The sequence below is a fragment of the Colletotrichum karsti genome (assembly GCF_011947395.1).
Source record: "Colletotrichum karsti strain CkLH20 chromosome Unknown Scaffold3, whole genome shotgun sequence".
NCBI lineage: Eukaryota > Fungi > Ascomycota > Sordariomycetes > Glomerellales > Glomerellaceae > Colletotrichum > Colletotrichum karsti.
In genome coordinates this window covers 1,021,409-1,043,994 of record NW_024065903.1, presented here as the reverse complement: position 1 = coordinate 1,043,994, position 22,586 = coordinate 1,021,409, and the positions used below count along the sequence as shown (strand labels likewise).

At 48.0% G+C, this 22,586-nt stretch overlaps 3 protein-coding genes across 3 annotated transcripts; all 3 read right to left on the bottom strand.

Moving 5' to 3' along the window:
* Positions 1–758: 758 nt before the first annotated feature.
* Positions 759–3,555, bottom strand: CkaCkLH20_01385 (ATP-dependent metallopeptidase HflB; the record flags this gene model as incomplete). The annotated part of the gene is made up of 2 exons (XM_038884104.1): positions 759–1,573; positions 1,626–3,555. The coding sequence occupies 2 exons, from the start codon at positions 3,553–3,555 to the stop codon at positions 759–761; spliced, it is 2,745 nt and encodes a 914-aa protein (XP_038750696.1).
* An 897-nt stretch (positions 3,556–4,452) lies between these two features.
* On the bottom strand, positions 4,453–7,367 carry CkaCkLH20_01384 (fungal specific transcription factor domain-containing protein; the record flags this gene model as incomplete). The annotated part of the gene is made up of 5 exons (XM_038884103.1): positions 4,453–5,155; positions 5,215–6,790; positions 6,842–6,906; positions 6,963–7,090; positions 7,167–7,367. The coding sequence occupies 5 exons, from the start codon at positions 7,365–7,367 to the stop codon at positions 4,453–4,455; spliced, it is 2,673 nt and encodes an 890-aa protein (XP_038750695.1).
* Positions 7,368–12,639: 5,272 nt separating this feature from the next.
* Positions 12,640–14,413, bottom strand: CkaCkLH20_01383 (uncharacterized protein; the record flags this gene model as incomplete). Its single annotated transcript, XM_038884102.1, has 2 exons — positions 12,640–13,504; positions 13,560–14,413. 2 exons carry the CDS (start codon positions 14,411–14,413, stop codon positions 12,640–12,642), a joined length of 1,719 nt encoding a protein of 572 aa, XP_038750694.1.
* Positions 14,414–22,586: the final 8,173 nt, after the last annotated feature.

The window sequence follows — 22,586 nt, the reverse complement described above, 5'->3', positions numbered from 1 at the left end:
GGCAAGATTCTGATCTCTGGCTCGATACACTCCTCCGCGGTCATTTTTCCCCTTGTAACAACTCTCGGTACCTCGATTATTGCCCTCACTGCCTCCGGCTACCTCTACTACTAACCTTTCCTCGTGACTACCTGTGTTATTGCCCTCATTATTCAGAGCACTATTACCAGGAACAACAACCCTGAAGTGTTGTAGCCGTGCCGATTCCATCCCAAAACTCTCAGACCCTTAACCCCGAAAGATATGACACACTAATGCCGTCAGCAACTCGGCCCATCGAGCTCGTGTGATGTCGTCTGGTCTCTTGATTAATCTTGCGCGAGCGTTTTGCTTAGGTCAAAGAGACGTCAATCTTTCCAAGGGCGTACTACATCACACCCAGGGCGAGTCCACACCCTTTATTGATACATTCTTATTAGCATATTATATGAGATTGTTAGTGTTGAAAGCATTGGTGCGTTTAGCGTTCCATGCGCTGTCACAACGGGGTGTTCCCTTCCTGGTCGTGAGTGGATTGAGGCTGCCCTTTTTTCTTTGATATCCCTCTGCAGGAAGTTGGTATTTTTGAGAGAGGCTGAATGTATCTACAAAATACAAATACACATAAAGTCCCACCGTCTACTCCAGCCCGCAATGGTGATGCCTCTACTAGTAACACAGAGTTGAGAGCCTTTTTATCCCCTTAGAAAAAACACGGCTGCCGGAACCGACAGCCAGACGTGAAATGCGGCTTGCAGCCCGACACCTCTTCCACTGTTTCATCTCCTTGAGCTATCCTGGGCATCCAGACTCTTGAAAGCGGGCGCAGGGGGGACGGGAGGGTTCTCGGGAGGGCTGTCGGCCTCCTCCGTTGGTGGCGGCGGCGGCGCGCTCTTCTGGCCCTGGCCGCCAAAGTACTTCTCAAACTCCTGGTTGTCGCCGAACGGTCTTGGTCCGAGAATACGGACCAAGTCGTCACGGGTGAGCATCTCCTTCTTCAGAAGCTCCTCCGCAACGAGGCCGACCTCGTGCTTCTTCGCCTGCAACAGATCGCGGCACTGCTTGTAGGCCTCCTCCACGATTCTGTGCACCTCGGCGTCGATGGCCTGCGCGGTTGCCTCGGCGAAGGGCTTCTGGAGGGTGTTCGGGTCGTCGTCGAAGTGAAGAGGACCGACCTTCTCAGACATACCCCACTGGGTTACCATCTTGCGGGCCATCTGGGTGACCTTGCGGAAGTCATCGCTGGCACCTGTTGTGACGGTGGGGAAGTGCAGCTCCTCAGAGATACGACCACCCAGCGTCATGGCCATGCGGTCCATCAGCTGCTGCACAGTCATCAGGTACGCATCGCCAGCAGGCAAGTACTGTGCATAACCCAGCGCACCCTGTCCACGGGGGATGATGGACACCTTGAGGAGGGGATCGGCGTGCTCGAAGTACCAGCCGCAGATGGCGTGGCCGGCCTCGTGGTAGGCAACGGTCTTCTTCTCCTTAGGGTTGAGGACGAGAGATTTGCGCTCGAGACCTCCGATAACACGCTCAATGGCCTGCTCAAAGTGAATCATCTCGACAGTCTCGGCGTTGGCACGGGCAGCTGCGGAATGTTAGTATCTTGTTGACATAAAGAGTTGCTGGACTTGACTTACCAACCAGGGCGGCTTCGTTGACGGCGTTGGCGATGTCGGCACCAGAGAAACCAGGAGTGAGTGTTGCCAGACGACCAGTCAGGTGCTCCATGTCCTCCTTGGTGACGATCTTGCTAAGGTGCACCTTGAAGATGTCCTGACGGCCCTTCATCGTCGGGCGGTCGATGAAGATGTGCCTGTCGAAACGGCCAGGACGCATCAGAGCCTTGTCGAGGATGTCGGCTCGGTTGGTGCCTGCGAGAACGACAACCTGCTCCTGAGTGTTGAAGCCATCCATCTCGGTAAGGATCTGGTTGAGCGTAGCCTCGCGTTCGTCATTGCCACCCATGCGGTTGCCCTCCTGTCTAGCACGACCAATGGCGTCGATTTCGTCAATGAAGATGATGCAGGGCGCGTTCTTACGAGCCGTGGCGAAGAGGTCGCGCACTCTGGAAGGACCGACACCGACAAACATCTCAACGAACTCGGAACCGCTGACGCTGAAGAAAGGAACGCCCGACTCGCCGGCCGTGGCCTTGGCGAGCAGCGTCTTACCAGTACCCGGGGGTCCGGCAAGAATAGCACCGCGGGGGATCTTGGCGCCCAACCTCTCGAATCGCTCGGGCGTCTTGAGGAAGCTGACGAACTCCATGATCTCGACCTTGGCCTCATCCATGCCGGCGACATCGGCAAACTTTACTTTGATCGCCGTCTCATGGTTGAACCGCTTAGCCTTGCTCTTACCGATACCAAACATCTGATTGCCTCCACGGCCCATCTGCTTGGTGGTGTAGTACAAGAGACCAACAAGGAGCAGGGTTGGGCCAAAAGCGTAGACCAGAGGCATGATGCCGCCCTCACTAGCATAGCTCACTGGAATGCGCTCCGCAGGCGGAATGCCGAGCTCTCTCTGGGCGTCCTCAAGCTGCTTCTCGAACATCTCAACTGAGCCGATGGAGAAGTAGTACTGTACGCTGGGGTTGATGCCTTCGTTACCGCCGTATACCGACTGCACTCCCTCGCGGTTGAGCTCAACGCGAACGCGGCCGGTAGTCTTGATGACCACGAGCTTGTTGACGAGACCCTTGTCGAGGAAATTCCTGCGCAGCTCCTGCCATGTGATCTCCTTCTCAGAGCCGAAAAATATAGACTCGAAGAACGGCAATATCACCGCCCAGACGAGGGCGGCAACAATCAAGTCGCCGGTGCTGAACATGCCGAAGAGCCACTTGTTTTTGCCGGGCCCACCAGGGCTACCTTCACCCTGCTCAGAGTTCTGATTCCGCTGCTCGTCTCTCTGCTTTCCCTGTCCTTCCTCGTCTCCTCTTTTCTCCCTCTTGTTCATCTCCTGTTCTTCTTCGCGCATCATTACTGTCGCCTCGTATTCCGAAAATCTCTTTGCGACCTTCGTTGAGACGCGAAGGACCTTGGTAATGTCGGCCACGGACAGCTTCAACTTACGCTCTTTCAATGAAATCAGAAGCTCCCTCATCTCTTGGGGGGCTCCCAATAGCCTCATCTCCTCGACGCTCTTGATGAAGAAGTCTTTCTGAAACTGGGGCAGCCTGTCATTCTCGGCCATCTTGAGCAGAATGCCGAGCTCCTCCTCGGTGAGGTACACCCAGTTTTCGGGCAGCGGCCATTCTTTCCGTATGAGGTCCTCCTCGGCGGCACGCAGCTTCTCCGTGTCCGTCTCTTCGTTTGGCTTCTTCTCCTCCTCCTCATTCTTCTCTGGACTCTTCTCGTCCTTCTCTTCCTTCTTGTCGTCCTTCGGAGGTTCTGGCTTGTTCGACGTCGAATAGAATTGCGATCGGTAGGCGGCCAGAGGCGCTTGGGGACGCAGTCGAGCTATATTGGAGGACGGCTGAAATCGCATTCGAAGAGTCGATCGCTGCGTGATTCTGGCAGCTCGCGCGAGCTGCGCCGACTGGCGCAGCAGAAACCTCGCCATTGTGTATGCCTGGGGGAAACGGGACGACCGGGGTCGAGTTACAATATTCGCGTGTAGCGCTACCTCATTGAATCGCCTTACTGGATGGTAGGCGGTCGACTGGGTGGAAATTGGGAGCTTAGTGACACCGACCGCTGCGGTCGAGGCGGTGGTCAAAAGAAATTTGATGCGGTTGGTAATGGGCAAATCGACTTATTCGGATGACTACGTACACGACTCTGGATGGCAAAAGACAGGTCGGGTCGGACTTTTGGCGGCCCGTTGTGGCAGGAACCCACTCTTTCCGCCGTAAACTCCGGCATGACACCTCCATTGCCCGCCACTCCCGTACCTGCCCTTATTCCTCCTCAACCGTTCAATCATTTGAACAGCAGCAGCAATAACTCTTTCGGCGTGGAAGTGGAAACCTCCGAATCCCTTGGGAGAGTACCTTGGAGACAGAATGGTCATAAAAAAAATAAAGTAATCCCTATCTGTAACAATTTCCAGTCAAGTAACCGTCTGCCAAGTGACTCATTCAACTTACCTGGTCTGAGCAGTCGTGCATCTTCGATTAATCTCAGCGTTTCTCTCAACTCAATGGCGCCTGTTCATGTCAAGTCTCGACCTCAATGTCATATGTGGTCCTCTCTTCATTAGACAGGCTGTCCGCCACTCTATGGCAATATACAACGCCGCACTACGGCGGCCGTCCACGGTCGTACACCAGATATGACCTACTTTTCCGCCTCAAACGGGCTGATTACTAGTACATGCGTTTAAGTGTCGTTATGTCGTCTCATATGCCCATAAATTGACCATATTTACAGCCATGGTCTTCCATGCCCCGTAACCGTGGGGAATTTCTCATCCGCTCTTCATTCACGCCGTACCCACGAACCTTGAAGCGTTCGTGCATCAGCCAACGTTTCCGTTCTCCACCGTCGGGTATGCGCCGCCGCTCATCTCGGCCCAGTCCCAATCCAACGTCATCGGCAGTGAAAACAAGTCCTGCGGCAGAAGAGGTTGCTGGAATGGGGCGCCCATATTCATGGGAGGTGAGCGCGGGTTGTTTTGCCCGAACCCGGTCATTTCAGCAAAATTGCCGAATTGTGATTGATCCGGCATTGGGAACTCTTGTGGCCACCCAGCAGATGGCAGGGCCGGCGAAGGCTCGCGCATAGAAGTAGTCTGCATGGGGCTGAATCCGTGCCTCCTCCGGTTAGCTTCCCCGTTGAAGTCGGGAGACAACTGGCCATTTGTCCCGGAGTTGGCGGTGACGGTTTGTGGCGTCGGAGTTGTCGCTGAAACAGGTCGAGGAGTATGGGAAGATGCGGCTGGGCTCGACGAAACTTTGACGGCATCGCTCTTGCGTTTCCTTCGGGATGACTGGTCCTTCTCTGCCTTCTCGATTACAAGCTTGGCAATCCGCTCAAACTCGGAGCAGACTCCTAGCATGCGGTGGACACCACCAGTCTCGGCCTCTTGTCCCAGCATGGATAGGAAGTTAACGACCAAGTTCATAAGTCTCGTGTCAGACTTTGCTCTTGGGTCCATTGGATTCTGTAAGATGTTTCCGAACAGTGTCATCAATGCAGAAACAGGGAAATACAGAATGAGCCTGATGGAGAAACAAGTTAGGACCCAGCATCTCTCGAACGAACGGAGAGTTCAACTTACCAAACACTCGAAGAGTCTCCCTGAGGCATGTACTTCAGCAATGAAATCGAAGCACGAGCTGCAGCGGTGCAGAGAGCCGAGGATGAGAAGACGCGCGGGTTGAGTGGCTTCGCGTTGAGCCCTTGAATGGCGTAATTGGACAGACGGCTCGTCCAGTATCCGTGGTGAACTGACATTCGGTGAATCGTTGTCAAGCAGTTATAATATGTCAAGTGAAGCATGACGACATGGAGGATGAGGGGCGTGTGCGAAGCCTTGATCTCATGTTCCGGCCTGAAATCGATTGGGATGCGGTCCTTCCACTCTTCGAGCTCCTGATCCAGCTCCCCAATGGTGTTCAGAAGCTCGCCGTCCGACTGCTTAGTCGCCTTCGTCGAGTATAGGCGAGAGTACACCTTACTTTCGATTGTCGCGAACTCGCACATGACTCTGAACAAGTTCATCTTGCCCTTGCCGTCAGCCAGAGGAATGTTGCCGATATTGTCCTCCGGATCCGCGTCAGGCAATTCCACGTTCATGTCGTTGTCGTCCTGCGCTGGCGGTCGGCCCGCCCTGAGGCACAAGTCCTTGTCCAGCATGTATGCGATCCAGAAGACTCTCTTCCGTTGCTCGATCTCGATAGGGTTCAAGTTGAAACCGGTTCCCTTCTTGTGCAGGCCGATGGTGTGAGCCAGGCGAATTGCCGTCGCGACGAGCACGAACGTCGGTTGAGGGTTCGGTGTTCCTTGCATGAACAAAGCCATACCCAGCAACGCCTGCACACTCAACAGATCCGTGTTGCGCATGGTCAATTCAGCAAAGGTTCCCAGTGCGTTCTTGATGTAACCCCACGCCTTTTCGTCTTCCTCCTGGGGCACCAAGTTGCTCATAACGCGCAGGCGGTGAGCGAAACCCAGCGCACAGTTCAAACTTGCCCACCAACCAGTACCCTCGTAGGGGTCGTCGGAATACTGTCGCTCAACCAAATGCATGAAGGTCGGTTGGTGGAACAGGGGAAACATGCAGTTGAAGTTCTCAAAGTAGTCCTTCAACAGAGACAGCGCCTCGTGCTTCGGCGGTAAGGGTCGGAAGATGGGACGTCGAAATAGGTCGCTGAAGACCTCCGGTTTCCAGGCAGTCCACTTGTGGTCATCGATCGATACCTCGGAGATCATCTGCTGGAATGAGTTGTCTCCGGTCTTCTCTCGGACCCACTGAATACCCTTGGGAGAGAAGATGGAAAAGCCGGAGGAGGATCCGATGTATCGAGTCTCACCACTCTGATTTGTGACCAGGGAGCACATCATCTCAGATAGCGCCTCGACCTCCTCCTCGCTCTTTTCGGGTTCCTCGGGGTGTACAGATTTGCGCCTCTCGCCCTCCTTGTGTTCCTTGTGGGTGTCTTTGGTTGGTTCAGGTGACGTGATGGTGCTGTGAGGAGTAGACTCCATCTCATTCTGACCTGACGTTGCCTGAGAGGGTGAAGTCGGGTTCGATGCAGCTTGGGAAGCTTGCCTCGACTGCTGGTGTTTCTCTGCCAGGCGCTTCTCGAGGGTGCCGAGATCGGTTTCGCCATTGTCATCTTCACCAAGAAGTCCTACGCGGCTTATTAGATTGGAGGCTTCTCCGCAGAACACAGACTACGTACCTGAGAGCCGCAGCAGGTTTTCCATACGGCCGAGGCGATTTTCGAGTCCTTCAATGTACTTTGCTCTGTTTCAGTGTCAGTCAACCGCGCAGCCGAGTTACGTTGCTACAAGGTGGTATACCCCTTGGGTGGGTTTCGTTTCTTCTCGACCTGTGTAAAGACGCAGTCGGTTTTGTAGTTTATGCAATGACTACACGCGGGTAGTTTGCCATCACACTTGATCTTCTTTTTCCTGCACATATCACAAGCCTGCGCAATGCATGAGCACAAATTCTGTCCACCACAAAAGACGGCCAGCCGTCGCGGGCCGCTGCAGAGCGCTTACCCTCGCAATCCTCCTCCTCTTTGCCTCGTTCGCATCGTCAAGAAGTGTGGAGGGATCGCCAAACATATGGGCGGCCAAGTCGGGCGGCATGTGTTGAACGGGGAGGCCATCGGCGGTGTAAGCTCCGAAAATCTGGGGCGGCTGGTTCATCAATGGAGGCGGGTGCCCCATGTGAGGCATCTGGAAGCCCATGTGGTCCATGGTGGGCGAAATAGACTGACTGGCGAGAAGGCGCAATCGAAGTCGTGGCAGGGCGCGGTCGCGGTCGCAAACGAGGTTCCCTACAAGCTTGGGGAAGCTGAAGAATAGCGCAGCAGTCGTGAAGGACCAAGGTGGTCAGTTGTGGTTGGGCGCAACCAAGCTCGAGTTTGTCGAGGGGCAGTGGAAGAGAGGGGACCGTGAGACGGAAAAGATGAATGGATCCAACAGTAGGTATTTCCCGTCTCGGTATTCGCAAGCAGGTAGCGCGAGAGTAGCGTAGCGGCGGCGGAAGGCCTTTGTAATTCGCTCGGTAAGCTAGCTGGTGGCTGAGTTGACAGGATGGATGGATCTACTAAAGGCCGATGAGAAATGTGCCCAAACGTGTCTCCAGCTTGTGGTGAGGAGGGACGCAAGACGGCACGCGGGAGACGGCAGGAGAAGTCGTAATAAAAATAGCGGTGCGGGATTCAGCCAGCGAGCGAGAGTCCGACACTGCGTCGCGGCGAGATCCGGTCTAGGCTCCGGTCGGTGGAGAAGTCGTCGAGTTTGATGCCGTAAATGCAGCCAAGATAGGCAGGCAGCGATACCTTAGGTCAAACGAGACGAGGTCGGCCAACGGGCGCGTGGGGTGCTGTAGGGTTGTAGGCGTATTCGTTTAGTCGTGTGGTCCTGTTCCTGTTCCTGTTCTTGTTCCTGGGCGATGTTGGGGGCCAGTGGGAGGGGTGGTTATTTTTTGGGGGGGTATCACGGTCGACGCCTTCGGGAAGGACTGAACGGAGAAAGTCAAGAAGAGGGAAAGAGGAAAATAGCAAGTAAGGAGGGAAGAAACGAAGGAGGGAGAAAAAATGAAAAAGATGGGACGGAGGAAGTAAAAGGTGAAGCAGCATTCGAGCATGGCGGTATCACATAATTGCCCAGCATCCCGTACCTTAGCTGCCTTACCTCCTGTCGTTTGGTGGACGACCTGTTGGAGGGGGGGGGCAAAAGGCGTTACAGAGTTGCAGAGTCGTTCGTCAGTGTGCTTGCAGTGGCATTGGTCAGCGTCGGCGAGGGGGGGAGTACGGGACGGGGGTTGCTTGAGGTTGAGGGCGGGTGTCTTGTGTCTTGTGTCGCTGCTCCAGGTTTGCCGCACCGCAGTGGACTGTGGACTGTGGACTGTGGACTGTGGGCTGTGGACGTCGTGGTCATGGAGTGAGTGAGATGGAGGGGCTTGGTGCAAGGGTCGGGTACCTTACAGTTGCTGCCAGATGAGGGATGCACAGGTACGTACCCCGGCATTCCGAGAGGAAGCAGCAAGTCGGGAAGGAAGGATCAGGATCATAGGAATGTGAGGTACCTACCTACCTTACTGAAGTACATCAAACCCGTTCATCTTCAACTGCAGACACTTCTATCAAGAACAACGACTACCACAGTACTCGGCCTCCCGACTATCGACTGGGAATACCACCATGGATTACATGTAACCCGCGAGTCTCTTTCTGTGGCACGTTTTTCTTTCTCCCAATCTCAAGGCCGCCTGCAATCTTGGTTGGTCCCTTCCTCTCTACCAAACACCAACGTACCGAAACTTAGGGAACGGCGCAATTCGACTCGTTCAGCAAGCAAACATTCTTGGCCATCACCGCCTACCTTACCGAAGCTGTAAATAGCTCCGTCCTACCATCCCGTCGCCATCGTCCCAACTCCTCTCCTTTGCTGGTTACTGGTTCGAGCCGCCTCACGAATCATGGTCCGGCACTTGGACGACGTCGCAAACCAGCTATGCGAGAACCCGAAGAGTGAGATCATGGATTTCAATCCAGCCAGGGGTCGGCCAGCACAGCACATCAATGCCATGTCAATCCAGTACTCTACACCCAAGATGCTATGCTTTTCACGCTGCTTCTACCTCGCAAATCTCTTTGTCTTACCTTTTCTGCCCATCGGCTCCCTCCCTCACATCCTCCTCAGCCACGCTGCCTTCAAACTTCCAACCCTTTTGATATCGGGATATTTCTCTTCTGTCTCACTTCTTCCCCCTCAACCCAACCTTGACCCCTCCCCCCGGTCGCTCTCTCTGTCAGTCTGCAACCCTGGCGCGGCAGGATGTGAAAGGAATCACCCATCGGCGAATCATATCGTTGCCATCACCTGCCTGACAAGCTCCATCTGCTGCCCGTGCGGCCTCTTCTCTTCTGCACGCTGCAGAGCCCGCAATCAACATCCCTACATGTCACTGACCGCGCGCGTGTCTCGATGCCATCATCCATTTACCTTACTCACAATACTCGCATTCGCCTTACGAGAATACGGGACGAAGCCGCTTATCAAAGCAGCCCCCTCGGTATCATCTGCCCAGCCGCGCGCCCTATCGACACGACGTGCCTGACAAGCTCTAGCTCCGATCCCTTTCTTGGACGAAGCTTCAGTGCTCGGACTTAGCAAGCCAACTTCGGGATGACAACAAGACAAGGGTTGCTTGATGTGACAGCACATAGCACAGCACCGCGACAAGAATCGACGAGTAAGCGGCATGGAGCTCTCGACTCTTAATGCCTTGCAACAGCTCTTCCCGGCTGCCTCGTGCTTCTCATCCATCGCCGTTTGAGTTCGCCTGCAGCGACCCATACCCCATCAATAGGTTTACCTTTATCCCTCTTGAAGCTATGGTAACATCTTATTAGCACTTCTCCGCTCAATCGCCATGTTTGCATTTCGAAAGCAAGGCAAAGCAGGCCCGGCACTTTAATTACCTGGGGGTTTCAACTTCTTGATCCGAGTCTACCGGCGAGAGGAGAACCAAGGGGTCTTGCGACTCCACAGTCCACATCCCGTTCCCCTCCAAGAACGAGGGGTAGGTCCGTACGAATATTCAAGCTGGGACTCCGACATCGACTCCTCGAGTGGATCCATACGCGCATGGCGACGAGGCCGTGTAGATCGTCCCAGATTTCAGTCCAGAACGACAGAGACTCATGTCCTCGCCTCCCTCGCTCGTTCGCAGTAATCAGTTCCTCCGCCGCTCTAACCTGTTACGCCGAGGCCCGCGAGTTGCAAAGCTTCTCGAAGGTAATTTGGACAGGGCTGGCCCCTCGACGGAAGAAGACGCCATCGATGCCGTGGTTCGAGCCATCAGACGGCCAACCTGGGCCTCTCAAAACAGCAAGTGGATACGGTGCCCGACGAGTTCGTAATGGCGTCTCCGCTGAAGACAGTCTTGCCCTGCGCGCCGTGGGCTGTCCAGTCTCATGACGGAGGGCCTATTAAGCTCTGGCGGGAGGCACAGACTGTTCTTTTTACGTGAGGCATCGGGGTAGCCCGTCTTGCGATCTGCTCCCAAGCAGTCATCGTGTCAGGGGACCGGTGGGAGATAAGAGCTCCTCGGGTACAGACCCAGTAAAAGCAACCCGCTGTCAAGCTGTCGATCTCACGAGCATATTCGACGTCGCGCGACCTTTTGATTCAGGTCGGTTATCTACACAACAACCGAGGCGCCTTCTAGACGAATGCCATTTGATCCAGCTCATCCGGACTGCCTAGCCCTGAAAGAAAGATGTTTCATCCCGTGTTGTAGATGGGACGGTAAACACTGATAAACACCTGATAGATGAGACACCCGCCAGACCGTAACGAGCTCAACGATATCCACAACCACCACCCTCCAGTGCTAATAAGGACGACGGCATCAAGTCCGCCAGCGAAGCACCAGAGCGCTCTGCATGCAACTTTGCAAGTGGTAACAGACATGGGCAATTTGTCATGCAGGGTCTAAGCACACTTCCCGGTAGCGGAGGGCCCAGAGTCGTGCGAGCGGGAACCTGCTGGCTGGAGTATACCACCTTTCCCATTCCCGTTTCATGTCTGTCTCAAGATCCCTTCTCAACTTTTTCCTCTCTCTTCTCCCCCTCCCTGTGCAACCGCCGCCCACAGGATTTCTCTGCCCCAACCACCAAGCATCGCATTTCAATTCAATGCTAAGGTAATGCCAACGCCGTGCGCCTCCCCCGCCGCTCCGCCCCGTTCTCTTTTTCCTTGGTAAACCGCCTTCTTGGCCTTGTCGCGGGGGCTCCACGAGCAACGGACGGGAAAGATATCCCGAGACTTACTGAGCCTCTCTTACCCCTCCATCCTCCCCACGAACTCAGGGTCCGCGTTGCAGACTGTCGTAAATCGCAGTCAGTATAGCAGACAGTCCCATACCGGGCTTGTCACTTAGCAAAGAAGCGTCAGGTCCAATGCTTCTGTGAGCCGACACGTCTCATCTCAACTAGGAAAGAGCGTTACTGTAGCCGGTGAAAATGGATGACGGTGATGACGATGAAGGAAAAAGACGAGAACGAACGAACGAAGAAAGCCGTTTCTTCGCCGGTTCCACATTCCATCCGGCCTTCCGGTCTCCCCTCCCCTCCCCTCCCTTTCGCCTACCTCCCCAGGTCCCATATTCTTCGCCTCGCCTTCGTGCCTCCCATCCCTGTGAACATCACTCTCTCGACGTGATCGGACGGGAGTCCTCCCGTGCCTTTTGGGTAAATTAGTCCCCCCATCGAAAAGAGCCGTGCCGGGTCCTGGAGTAAGCACAGGCTGAACCGTTGCAACGAACAAGCTTCGAGTCACATGGTCATGAGGCGAATGGTACCAAGTCAGAGAGTGCGCGCATGAACCAGGTTGGACATTATTCGTAGCGAGGTAGACGTCGGGGAGTAAGAAGAGAAAAAAAAGTTCCCTCCCCTTTCCCTCCACCTCTTCTCGTCGGATCGAAAGGAGGGGGATAAGTTCAGACCGATTGCGGCCCCCATCCATCCCTTTCACCCAACTTTTGTGGGAAAAGAATCTACATACAAGCAAACGCTCCGAATATCCCATCCGCTCCTGGTTCGCTTCTAGCCGCAGCCGTACCTTTTTATCATCGCGGTACCGCAGCCTCGTCGGCAGAAAAGGACGAGAGTGAAGCAGAAGTCGCGCGCATCGTCTGATGTAAATCCCCAAGTCCCCCCTCTTCGTCATGAAGGGTGCTTATATCAGACGCGGCCAACCTCCTCCTTCACTTTCCCTACACTGAACGCCAGTCCCAAATGCTGTCATAGAGCCCAAAAAGAGATTTTCTTCTGAAGTTTCGAAGAAAATAAGAAAAAGAGACGACCTCCCTCGAATAGGTACTAAGGATTATCGGTTTTTTTGAAAGATTGATGAGAATGTACAGTACGCTTCAAAGGTACGTCAAAGCCAGCCGAGCCGGCTCTGGGGAAGGGAAAAAAAGGGGAGGAAAGAAAAGGTGCGGTTCGTGGGAGGATCACATGTCCTCTTGGAACCTGGAAACAGAGCCCCGGGACCCCCGCGAGCCGTCTTGTGAGTTCAAAGTCCGGCCAATGGGGTCCCGCGGCGGAGGCTGTAACGGCGAGAGATTCGAGTCAGGCGGCGGTGGCGGCGGCGGGAACGGAGCCGACTCCGTCACCGGTGTCCGGGCCGGACCGGGCTGCATTGTGACCACACCGCTAACCGGCCGCATTGGTGAGCCGAGCGCGAGTCGCGTTTGTCCCGCGCCGCTGTCGAAGAATACCTGGGAGTCGCGGTAGTAGACCGATTCGTCGTCGTTTGCGGTTGCGCCTCCGGCGGCTTCCCGAGGGTCGGTATAGCCGTCGCCTCCAGCCTGGAGGACCGACGGCAGTTTCCTACCGGCGACCCTGACGAAGCCTCTCTCGCCGGTTTCGGAAGGTTCACTTGCTCTTCTCGACGAAGGTTTGGCCGCGGCTGCTGCGCCGGCCATCACCGCTGGGCCAAAAGTCAAGGCTCGCTGGGCCATTCCGGGTCTGTTGCTGCCGCCGTCGGGGGCGCCCGAGCCGTTGAGAATGCCCCGGTTGCCCAATCCGCTAGCCTCGCTGAGCCGAAGTCTCCCTCCGGAGCCCTTCTTCCACCGCAAGGCCAGAAAGGCGAGTAATACGAGAAATGCCACGCCCGCTATGCTCCCCACGACGCTGCCCACAACGGTTCCGGTTGATGGGGCCGAGTCGTCGCTGCTAGTGTTGTTCGAAGTAGATGTTGATGTGGGAGATGCTGAGCCGCCGCCTCCAACGCCGCCGACACCACCGTCGCTTCCATCTCCTCCTGCTGTCGTCTCGGGGAAACCTGTCGATGTGCTCGTGGCAAAAGAGTTGGTGCTGCTAGGGCTACCAGAGGTGGTGGTAGTGGTGGCGGCGGTGGTGGAAGTAGAACCGGAGATTGAAGAAAGTGACGAGAGTGACGAAAGCACTGAAGACGTTACGCTTATTGAACCGGACGAAAACAGGCTCGTTGAAGTGGTTTCGGTAAGGACTGATGTTGAAGATGAGTTTGTTGAGGTAAGGAATGCTAAAGACGCCGGTCAGTCGTTCTGTTCGCATCAAAAACGCAGCAAAGGGAGGCTCACGAATTGTTGAGTTTGGAGCAGCGCTCAACGAAGGGTATAGCGAAGGCAATGCAGACGATGCCGGAGGCGAGGTTAAAGGATCGGACGTCAAGGGAATATCTTGACTAGCAGAGGAGCCGGAGGCAGAGCCGGAGCTCGCAGATGACGGTGAAGGTGTTGATGAGGGAGTTGTCGAGGGTGTCGTCGCCGAAGGTATCGACTGCGAAGAGTCATTTGACGTGGAGCTCGAAGATTCGGACGTGATGTCGCTAGTCGTAGTCGTGGTGGTGGCAGCGGTGGTCGACGACTCTGAAGACACTGCGGCGATTGACAGGCCAAGGGAGGCACTGGTGGATGTGCTGGGACTTGGGCTGGGACTCGACGTCGACGACGATGAGTCGGCCGTGGAAAGAGGAGCGTAACGAGTCTGGACTTCGATAGGTGTACCGGACTCATCAACTACTTGAATGAGCGAGACGGTCTGGACGACGACTCTGCGAGAAGCCACCGTGCTGGATGCGGGCTCGGGAGTGGGGCTGGGGTCGGGTTCGTCAGTCTGGCGGCGGTGGTGTTGGTGAGGAGCATTCTCGGGGGAGGCGTCGCGTCTGTTGTGTAGATGGTAATGATTGTGATGGTATGAGCGGGCCTGAGGGAGTGAAGACCCGCGGTGTGATTTAGTCATGGTTGTGGGTTGGGGTGGCGTGGACAGTAGGCTGAGCTACTGCGCCGGTCTGGTTGGCCGAAGTGTGGTTTGTTCCCGTAAGGGAGGCGAATCCGTTCGAGCTGACTGAGGCGAAGCCGAGCGCTACGAATAAAAAGACATATAAAGATAGAATAAGGTGGTTCAGAAGTACCGTTTAACGAGTGACTGGTGGTTGGTGCTGAGCGAGTGTGGTTCTGCGAGTGCGCTGTATGGATGAAAGATGTCGATCTATTCGAATTCCATTCTTGGCGTGTTGTTCGTAGGCGAGTCGATGTCGATGAATTGCATCGTCCGGTGGTGGTGTTGTTGGCTTTTTTTTTTTTTTTTTGGGTGGTGTCCTGCAACGGGCCGGCGAGCGAATGTCCAGCAGTGACGAATGTCCCCCCTCTTTCGGTCCGGGTTCAAGCTCGAAAAATCCCAATGTTCAAACAAACGCTGTTGCTTTTCAAAATCGATCGTTCAACCGTTTCTCGTTGTTTCGTGGGCGAGATCCTTTGTCTCCCTTGCATCCGCCAGTTCTCATGGCCGATGGGTCAGGATGATGGCATGGCGGCGATGGCAGGAGGGGGAAAAGAGGGAAGGGAAAGGGAAGGAGGGTGGTGGAGTGAGCGGCTCGACGACAATAATAAGCATCGGGGGCCGGAAAGTCAGAGCCAGGGAAGGCCAAAAAAAAAATTGAGAGACAAGCCAGCAAAGGCAGTTCGTCTGGCAGGAAACAAAGCGTGGAAGCGCTCGATTGTGTGTCTGTTTGGATGGGAGCCACACATGCAGTCACTCTCGCAGGAGTGCAAGATTTCGATAATCTCGCTTGATATGGGCGGGTGGCTGCTAGCTGGAGGACATCGCGCCCCCATTGGCCAACCAGAGGTCCCCAAAGTTGCAATGAGCAGTTCCACTGTCCACTATCACGGGGGAACATGGACAAGGGCAGGGGGCGAGGCAAGGCAAGAAGAGAGCCCAGATGTGTGCCTGTGCCTGTGCCTGTGCTCGGGCAGGTTAGGTTCCCTGTTCAGGAACAGGAACAGGAACAGCCAGGGAGAGGGAGAGAGAGCAGAGAAGTGCATGGCTTGTTGGTGGCTGCAGGTACACATCTCAGGTCAGCGCGGTGAGTGGTGCGGCGACATTTCAAGGGAATACGGGCTCGTCATGGCCACCCTCGATGGAATGGCTTCAATATGAGTATGAGAAGCAGGCGACTGGTTATGAGAGCAGTTTGGGCAGATGGGTGAGACGAACTAGGCTGGACCGGACCATCTCTCTCTTCCCCTCTCTCTCGGCGATGAATAACATGGGATAGGATGAGATGAGATGCATGAGACGAAAGTCTGATTGATTGATTCCTACCTTGACCAACACTAGCACCTCAACAACACCTGTGACCTTTATCTGTCTGCCCGTCAATTGGCGCCGTTGGTTTCGCCAAGGAGATCATGGCGGCGGCACCTGCTACCTTAGCCCGTCCGCTCACTCATCAATTAAAAACCAGTAAAACCAATCCAGTCTGGACTGGACGCTGGCATCAAGAATGGACCGCGTGTCTGATGACGAACGCGTTAGAAGGGTCGTTTCTACCTCATAGTCCTAGGTATACACAGCACTGGAATGTGGACTCATCGATGACTGCCCGAACCGTCAACAGGCTCAGCGGCGCCAATCCGAATGGGGCACTGAAGTGCTTCCAAAAGTGCAGTGCATCGTACAACCCAAATACGAGAGCCCTCGAAAGAAAAGGGGAAAGGGAAAAGAAATCCTGCGAAAAAACACGTTTGTTTGTTCCCTGTCATTCTAGAGCAACGTTTTAGCGACCCTACCTTAAGGTACCTAGGGAAAAGAAAACCGCCCTAAGCATTCTAAAAATGGTGCCACGAATCTCACCAGTTCCGTCATCCGCAAATCACGTCTACCTAGCCTGCCTCACCTCTATCCGACAATTCATTGTATGTGGAAGCACTGAGGATCCCGTCCACAAAGAGCAATCCGTTTTGCTAGGTATTCCATCACCTCGACACCACTCTACGCCTCGTATTCTTCTCCGCCGCCGGGTCCACGACAAGCCCTCTGCCTCTGCGCCCTACACCGACCCAAAGAGAGAAGAAAAGAAAATCCAGAACAATCCAACGCATTCTTGCAATCCCCTCTGCATGCAGGTTTTCGTGGCCCGCAGACGTGCGCTGTACCTGCATTTGAACCCTTGGCGAGGTTCTTTTGGGGAGGAGTCTCGTGGGTCGCGGTGACACCTTCGTCCACAGTCCCTTGCTTTCCCTCCCCTCAACCGGCGAACGGCTGGTCGAAACGCATAATATCGCAAGGTGCTAAGACGAGGGTAGCCCCCGTGAGAGAGAAAACGGCTGCCGGAGCACATACCCGTCTTCACTCACACGAAATGAATATTGGATGCCGTGTATGCAACCTCTGGTTTCTCGGGGTGCTGCCGCACACCGAAAACCCATCATCGCCAGATTCTTATCCTCCACGAGGTGCGTCGACTTTACATCGCACACCTTGGGATGACACAATGACAACGCCCACATGCCGTTACCCCATCGCTCGCTAGCGACGAATCGCGCAATCAGCCCGTTCGCGACTCCTTTGCTGGGACCAACGGCCCGGCTGGAAACAGAAAGGTGAAGCTTGGCGGCTCGGAGATCATGGGACGAAATTTCGCTCCCGTTGAAACAAACACTGGGGGGGCCCCTTTCTCACCCCCTTCCCCCGTCTTCGAGACGGCAACGGCAACGGCGACGGGGGACTCGGGGGACGATATGGCGATGCCGTCTCCTCCAGCATCCACTTGCAATTCATCACTGCCTCTTTGATAATGGGTCGCGGATCCACGATCCGGTCGGCTTCTTCCCCGTCGGAGCCATAATACACGTACTATGGTCTGTTCCAATATACTAGAATCGTTTCAGGACGGCGTCGAATCTCGAATATCGCAGCGTCGATTTCGCTGAGGTATTCAGTCCACATCGACAAAGGCCTCAAACCAGCTGGTGTTACGGATACCCATCCACGCCGCTCCACAGATGTACGTAATGCCCGTCCAAGTCTGCGGGGTTTGTTAATTGCGCAGGGTAGATTTAATAATTGCGTAGGGTAGCCTACTATAACTAGGCGTAGCTAATAGGCAATTAGCAATTAGTTAGCTACTTTAAGGCCTAAATAACGCTAAAAGATACTAAATAATAGCTAAAAGGCTAACTTTTAGCTATTATCTTTTAGCTACTTTGAGGGTTAAAAGGCTACCTTTTAGCTAATTTAGCTAATATTTAAAAAGAGTATAATTTAAGCCTAAATTACTTAAATTTAAGGTCTTTTTAAAAATTATAAAAAGTTTAATTATTTAGTATCTAATTATTTTAGTGCTATTAAGTACTAAAAGATCTCTCTTAGCTCTAGCCTTAGCCTTAAGGGGTAGAGGGGTTATATTAAATAATATTAAGCTCTTAAAGCTATATTACATACTATATTTCATACTCTTTTACTTAAATATACTCTACTTAAAAGTTATTATTATTATTATTATCTATTAGTACTAATATTAATACTCTTAGGGGCTTAAAACTTAAGCTAATATTAGCTCTCTCTAACTTTACTATAATTTATATAATTAAGGTTTATATACTTAAGCTAAAGCTAGATATAGCCTTAGTTATATAAATTAACTTAATAAGTAAATATTTAATATAAATAACCTATAAAATAGTATAATACTTTATACTATATATACTTAATAAAAAAGCCTTAACTATATAACTTAATATATTTATTATACTATTAGGCTTTTATTTAGCCTCTAATTATTTAACTTATTTATAACTTAACTTCTTATAGTATAATATAAATATATAGTATTTCTATTCCTATCTATAATAGAGATATATTTAGCTATAACCTAAATAGTAATAGCTTTAACTTATTACTACCTCTAGGGCTTATAGAAAAGCTTAATATAGCTATAAGTATAAAAGAGTATTAAAAAGTCTAATTATTATCTTCTATAACTTTATACCTATATAAATACCTATAAAGACTTTTTTAGTTTAATAAATAGAAAATCCTCTAAATATCTTTTATAAATTACTTTACTAAATAGCTTAAACCCCTCTTAATTTTCTAACTAAAAATAAGAAAAATACTATACTATTATAAAATAACTCTAATAAGTACCTAAATATTATAGACTTCTTTAGGGACTTCTCTATAGCTTCTTACTCTCTATATAAAAACTAATAATAATAAAATAAGTTTAATATTTAATTTACTATCTTTAGTAATTTAAGCTAATAAGTAATATATATTTTATAATATAGTTTTAAGAGACTATTTCTTTTTTATATTAATTATACTTTATATAAAGATAATAATATTTTTTTCTCTATTAATACTATAGTACTAGCTATTTTATAAAAGGAGATATAAAGAAAAGATACCTTTAAGATAAATATAAATCTAATTATAAAATATAAAGTAATATAAAATAAAATTAAAATAAAGTAGAAAGTAAAAAAAGAGGAATATAATATAATTTAAAAGCTATAGAACCTTTACTATATATTATAATATAAATATATATTAAATATAATTATATTAATATATATTAAAAGTAATTTAATTATATATATTAATTATATTAAATATATAAAAAAGAATATTATATTAAAAGTAAAATAAAAGTTATAAATTAAAGAGAGGTTATTAAAGGTATTAATTAATTATAAAGGTTATTAAATTATTTTATAGTTATATATATTTAGAACTAAATTATTAGTTATTAAATAGAAAATCCCTACAGTATAAATAAGTTTTAAACTAAAAGTAATATATTTATACTCCTCTACCTAAAGGGTAAAGGGTTCCCTATTTACTAAGTAGAGGACTAACTTTACTATAAAGCTATTATTATTATTTTATAATACTATTAGTATTAATATTAATACTAATAAAGTAAGAGAGTTATTAATTATAGCTAGAGAGGCTATTACTTTAGCTTAGCTATTAATAATATATTTATAAAAAATACCCTTAAAATAGTTAAATCTTTTATAAAGTAGATATATCTTTTATAGCTTAATTTAAATAGTAAAGTAGCTTTATCCCCTTATTTATATATTACTTCTTATACCTCTTAGTTAGCTTTAGCCCCTTCTATAGATAGGTATAGCTTATAGTACCTTAGAGGCCTTAAAGTAAAAAGGATCCCTCTATATTAACTAGCTATAATAGGCTAAATTAGTAATATAGTAGTATAATAAGTATTAAGCCTCTTTAATAGAGAGTAGAATAAAAATAAGCTAAACTTAATATAGTAATATTATATTTAGATTAAGCTCTTTAAATAGTACTTTAACTATAGGATTAAATAGCTTTTATAATTAGTACTTATATAAATCTATTTATTAGGGAGACTTATTATATAGTTAGAGAGATATTAATAATATTAATATTATTAATAGTTAGAGTACTACCCTCTTAGAGTTAATAGAGGATAATATAATAATAAGGAAAGCTATACTACTAAGTAAATAAGTTCATATATAGGGGAAGCTTCTTTTTATTCTTAATATAAGCTTATACTATTATAAACTAATAGTAGATTAACTTAAAGGTAATAAATTTAATCTTTTTAATAAATAGAAATATAACTAACTTATTATACTTTAAGATTATCTTAATAGCTTTATCTTAAAGCTATTTATTATACTTCTATACTATATAGAACTTAACCTTCTTAATAGTTTTAAATAAAGTAAGTAGGCTAATAAGTATATAATATAGCTATTACTTAAATAGGGTATAAATATCTTCTATATAAGAGGTAATTATAATACTATAGTTATAATATTAATAGGTAATATAATTAGTAAATTTATTAATATAAAAAAAGTATATCTTTACAATATAATTAATAGTATATTTCTAAAGTAGGAAGTAATAAAATAGGGTAGCTTAAATAGTATTAAAGTCCTTTTTTATAGAGGTATAAATATATACTTTTTATATAGTAGTTAGGCTATTATAAGAGATAGAATAGTTATTAAGTATATTACTAAGTATACTATAGGTAATAGAAGGTAGAGTACTTATTTAGATAAGTATAGCTAGAGTTAAGTTACTCTTAAGAAATACTATATTAAAAGGAGGAAGTAATATAAAGCTAATAGTATAGTTAAGATTATTATTTTCTTCTTATTATAATAAAACTATATAATTTAGGTTATTATTAATAGAAATAATACTATTAAGTTCCTTATTAATATTATACTATTAAATATAAATATAATATAAAATATTCTTTATTATATACTATAGATAGAGCTATTATTATATATTAGGGAACTTAATAATAGTAGCGTTCTTAAAAGCCTTATTAAGATTACTAATAATAATATAAGGTTAATAGATCTATTAGTAATAAGTAAGTACTTTTAACTAAGTAAGTAGCTATTAAAAGTCCTTTTTAGTCTCTCTACTTATAAGGGCTTAATTAATATTAAAACTAATATAGAGGTAAGTAGCCTTAGTAATCTATAGAAGAGGTATATTAAACTTATTAGTTTTATATATATTATTAAAGAAGATAATATTAAGGTTCTTTTTCTAGAGGTTAATTAAGTCTTAAAATATCTAAAAAAGGTAGTTAATTTATCTATTAATATCTCTTTTAGATATTATATATATTATTTTATTCTTAATACCTACCTAAATATAATAGAGAAATATTTAAAAGTATAAATAAGGGCTATACTTTTTAGTATATAGTTAGACTTAAAAATTATATATATTTTAGTTAGTAATAAAGTAGGGTATATACTTAATTATAGAGAGGTCCTATTATTAGCTTTAGTTTTTATAGAGGTTTTTAGTAATTTAAGTAGTAATAAGAGAGATAAAGCTAGAGAGACTCTTAATATAGTTAATAATAATAAGGTTATTAAGTTATTATAGTTAATATATTTAAAGATTTAACTCTTAATTAGTAAGAGGGTTATAGTTATAGTAATAATATATAATAATTACTTTATATTAACTAATAATAGCTTAATATATAATTTTAGTTCTAAATAGATAGTTATACTTAATAGACTTTCCCTACTATTAATTAATATATTAAGTATATTTATTTATAATAATATAATTATAAATAATATTAATATATATAATATAACTATTAGAGTTATACTTATTATTCTTATAAGACTTATAAGTTTAGCTCTTTATTAGTATAAATTTAATCTCTAAAAAAGCGTTAATAAGATATCTATAAGCGTTATTAATAGATATAAAAAAGCTCTTAATAGTATATAAGTTACTATTATTATTATTACTTAAGAGCTTAATATCTATAGCTAATATAAGTAGAAGGTAGTAATAAAAATAGTAAGTTAATATATAATTAATTAAGAGTAATAATAGAGATATAATAAGTAAAAAAAAAAGTCTTATTAGTAAGGTTTTTCTTATTAGCTTATTAAGGGGTAGTTTTATATTAGCTAGATTATATTATTTAGTAGGGCACCCTATATAATTATTAAAATTGCCCTATACAATTAATAAACCCCTAAGTCTGCAAATGGGCTCTTGGGATGGGGCTGATATGGGCGCGGTGTGGAGGTAATTTAGAAGGAAGAAAGAGAAGAAGAAAAGGCTTGGAAGCTCGATTCGAAATGAGTCGGCAAACTCGTGCCTAAGAATGCTGTGCAGCTGCCGTGTCTCCATCCCTTGCAGCGACGGAAATTTTTGACAGGCCCAAGCCCAGGCACGAGACAAAATGGGAACCAAGGAAAAGAGCGCGTCGTCCACGTTATCGTGGTCCAGGAAGCGCGTTGTCCCGAGACGGACGACGGCTGGCCGCGACAACGGCTCGTATCAGACGGGAGCTCACCTACACGATATGCTGATGCCGCGTCCCGGGCGTCCGTCTGTCCCGTCCCGTTCCCGTTTCTCTACGAAAAGGACTGCGGGTGTCGTGACTGCCGGCGCCGTACGTTTGTTCCTTTTCTTGGCACGATGTCGTCTCTCAAGTCTCGAACAGAGGGCCTGCCAGAAAAGATCGACGAACACCCCCAGAGCAGATGACGACGGGGGGAAGGGTGGCCCCGAATCTAATCTCATCTCGCAATTTCCCCCCTCTCGCTCCGAATCGAGCAAG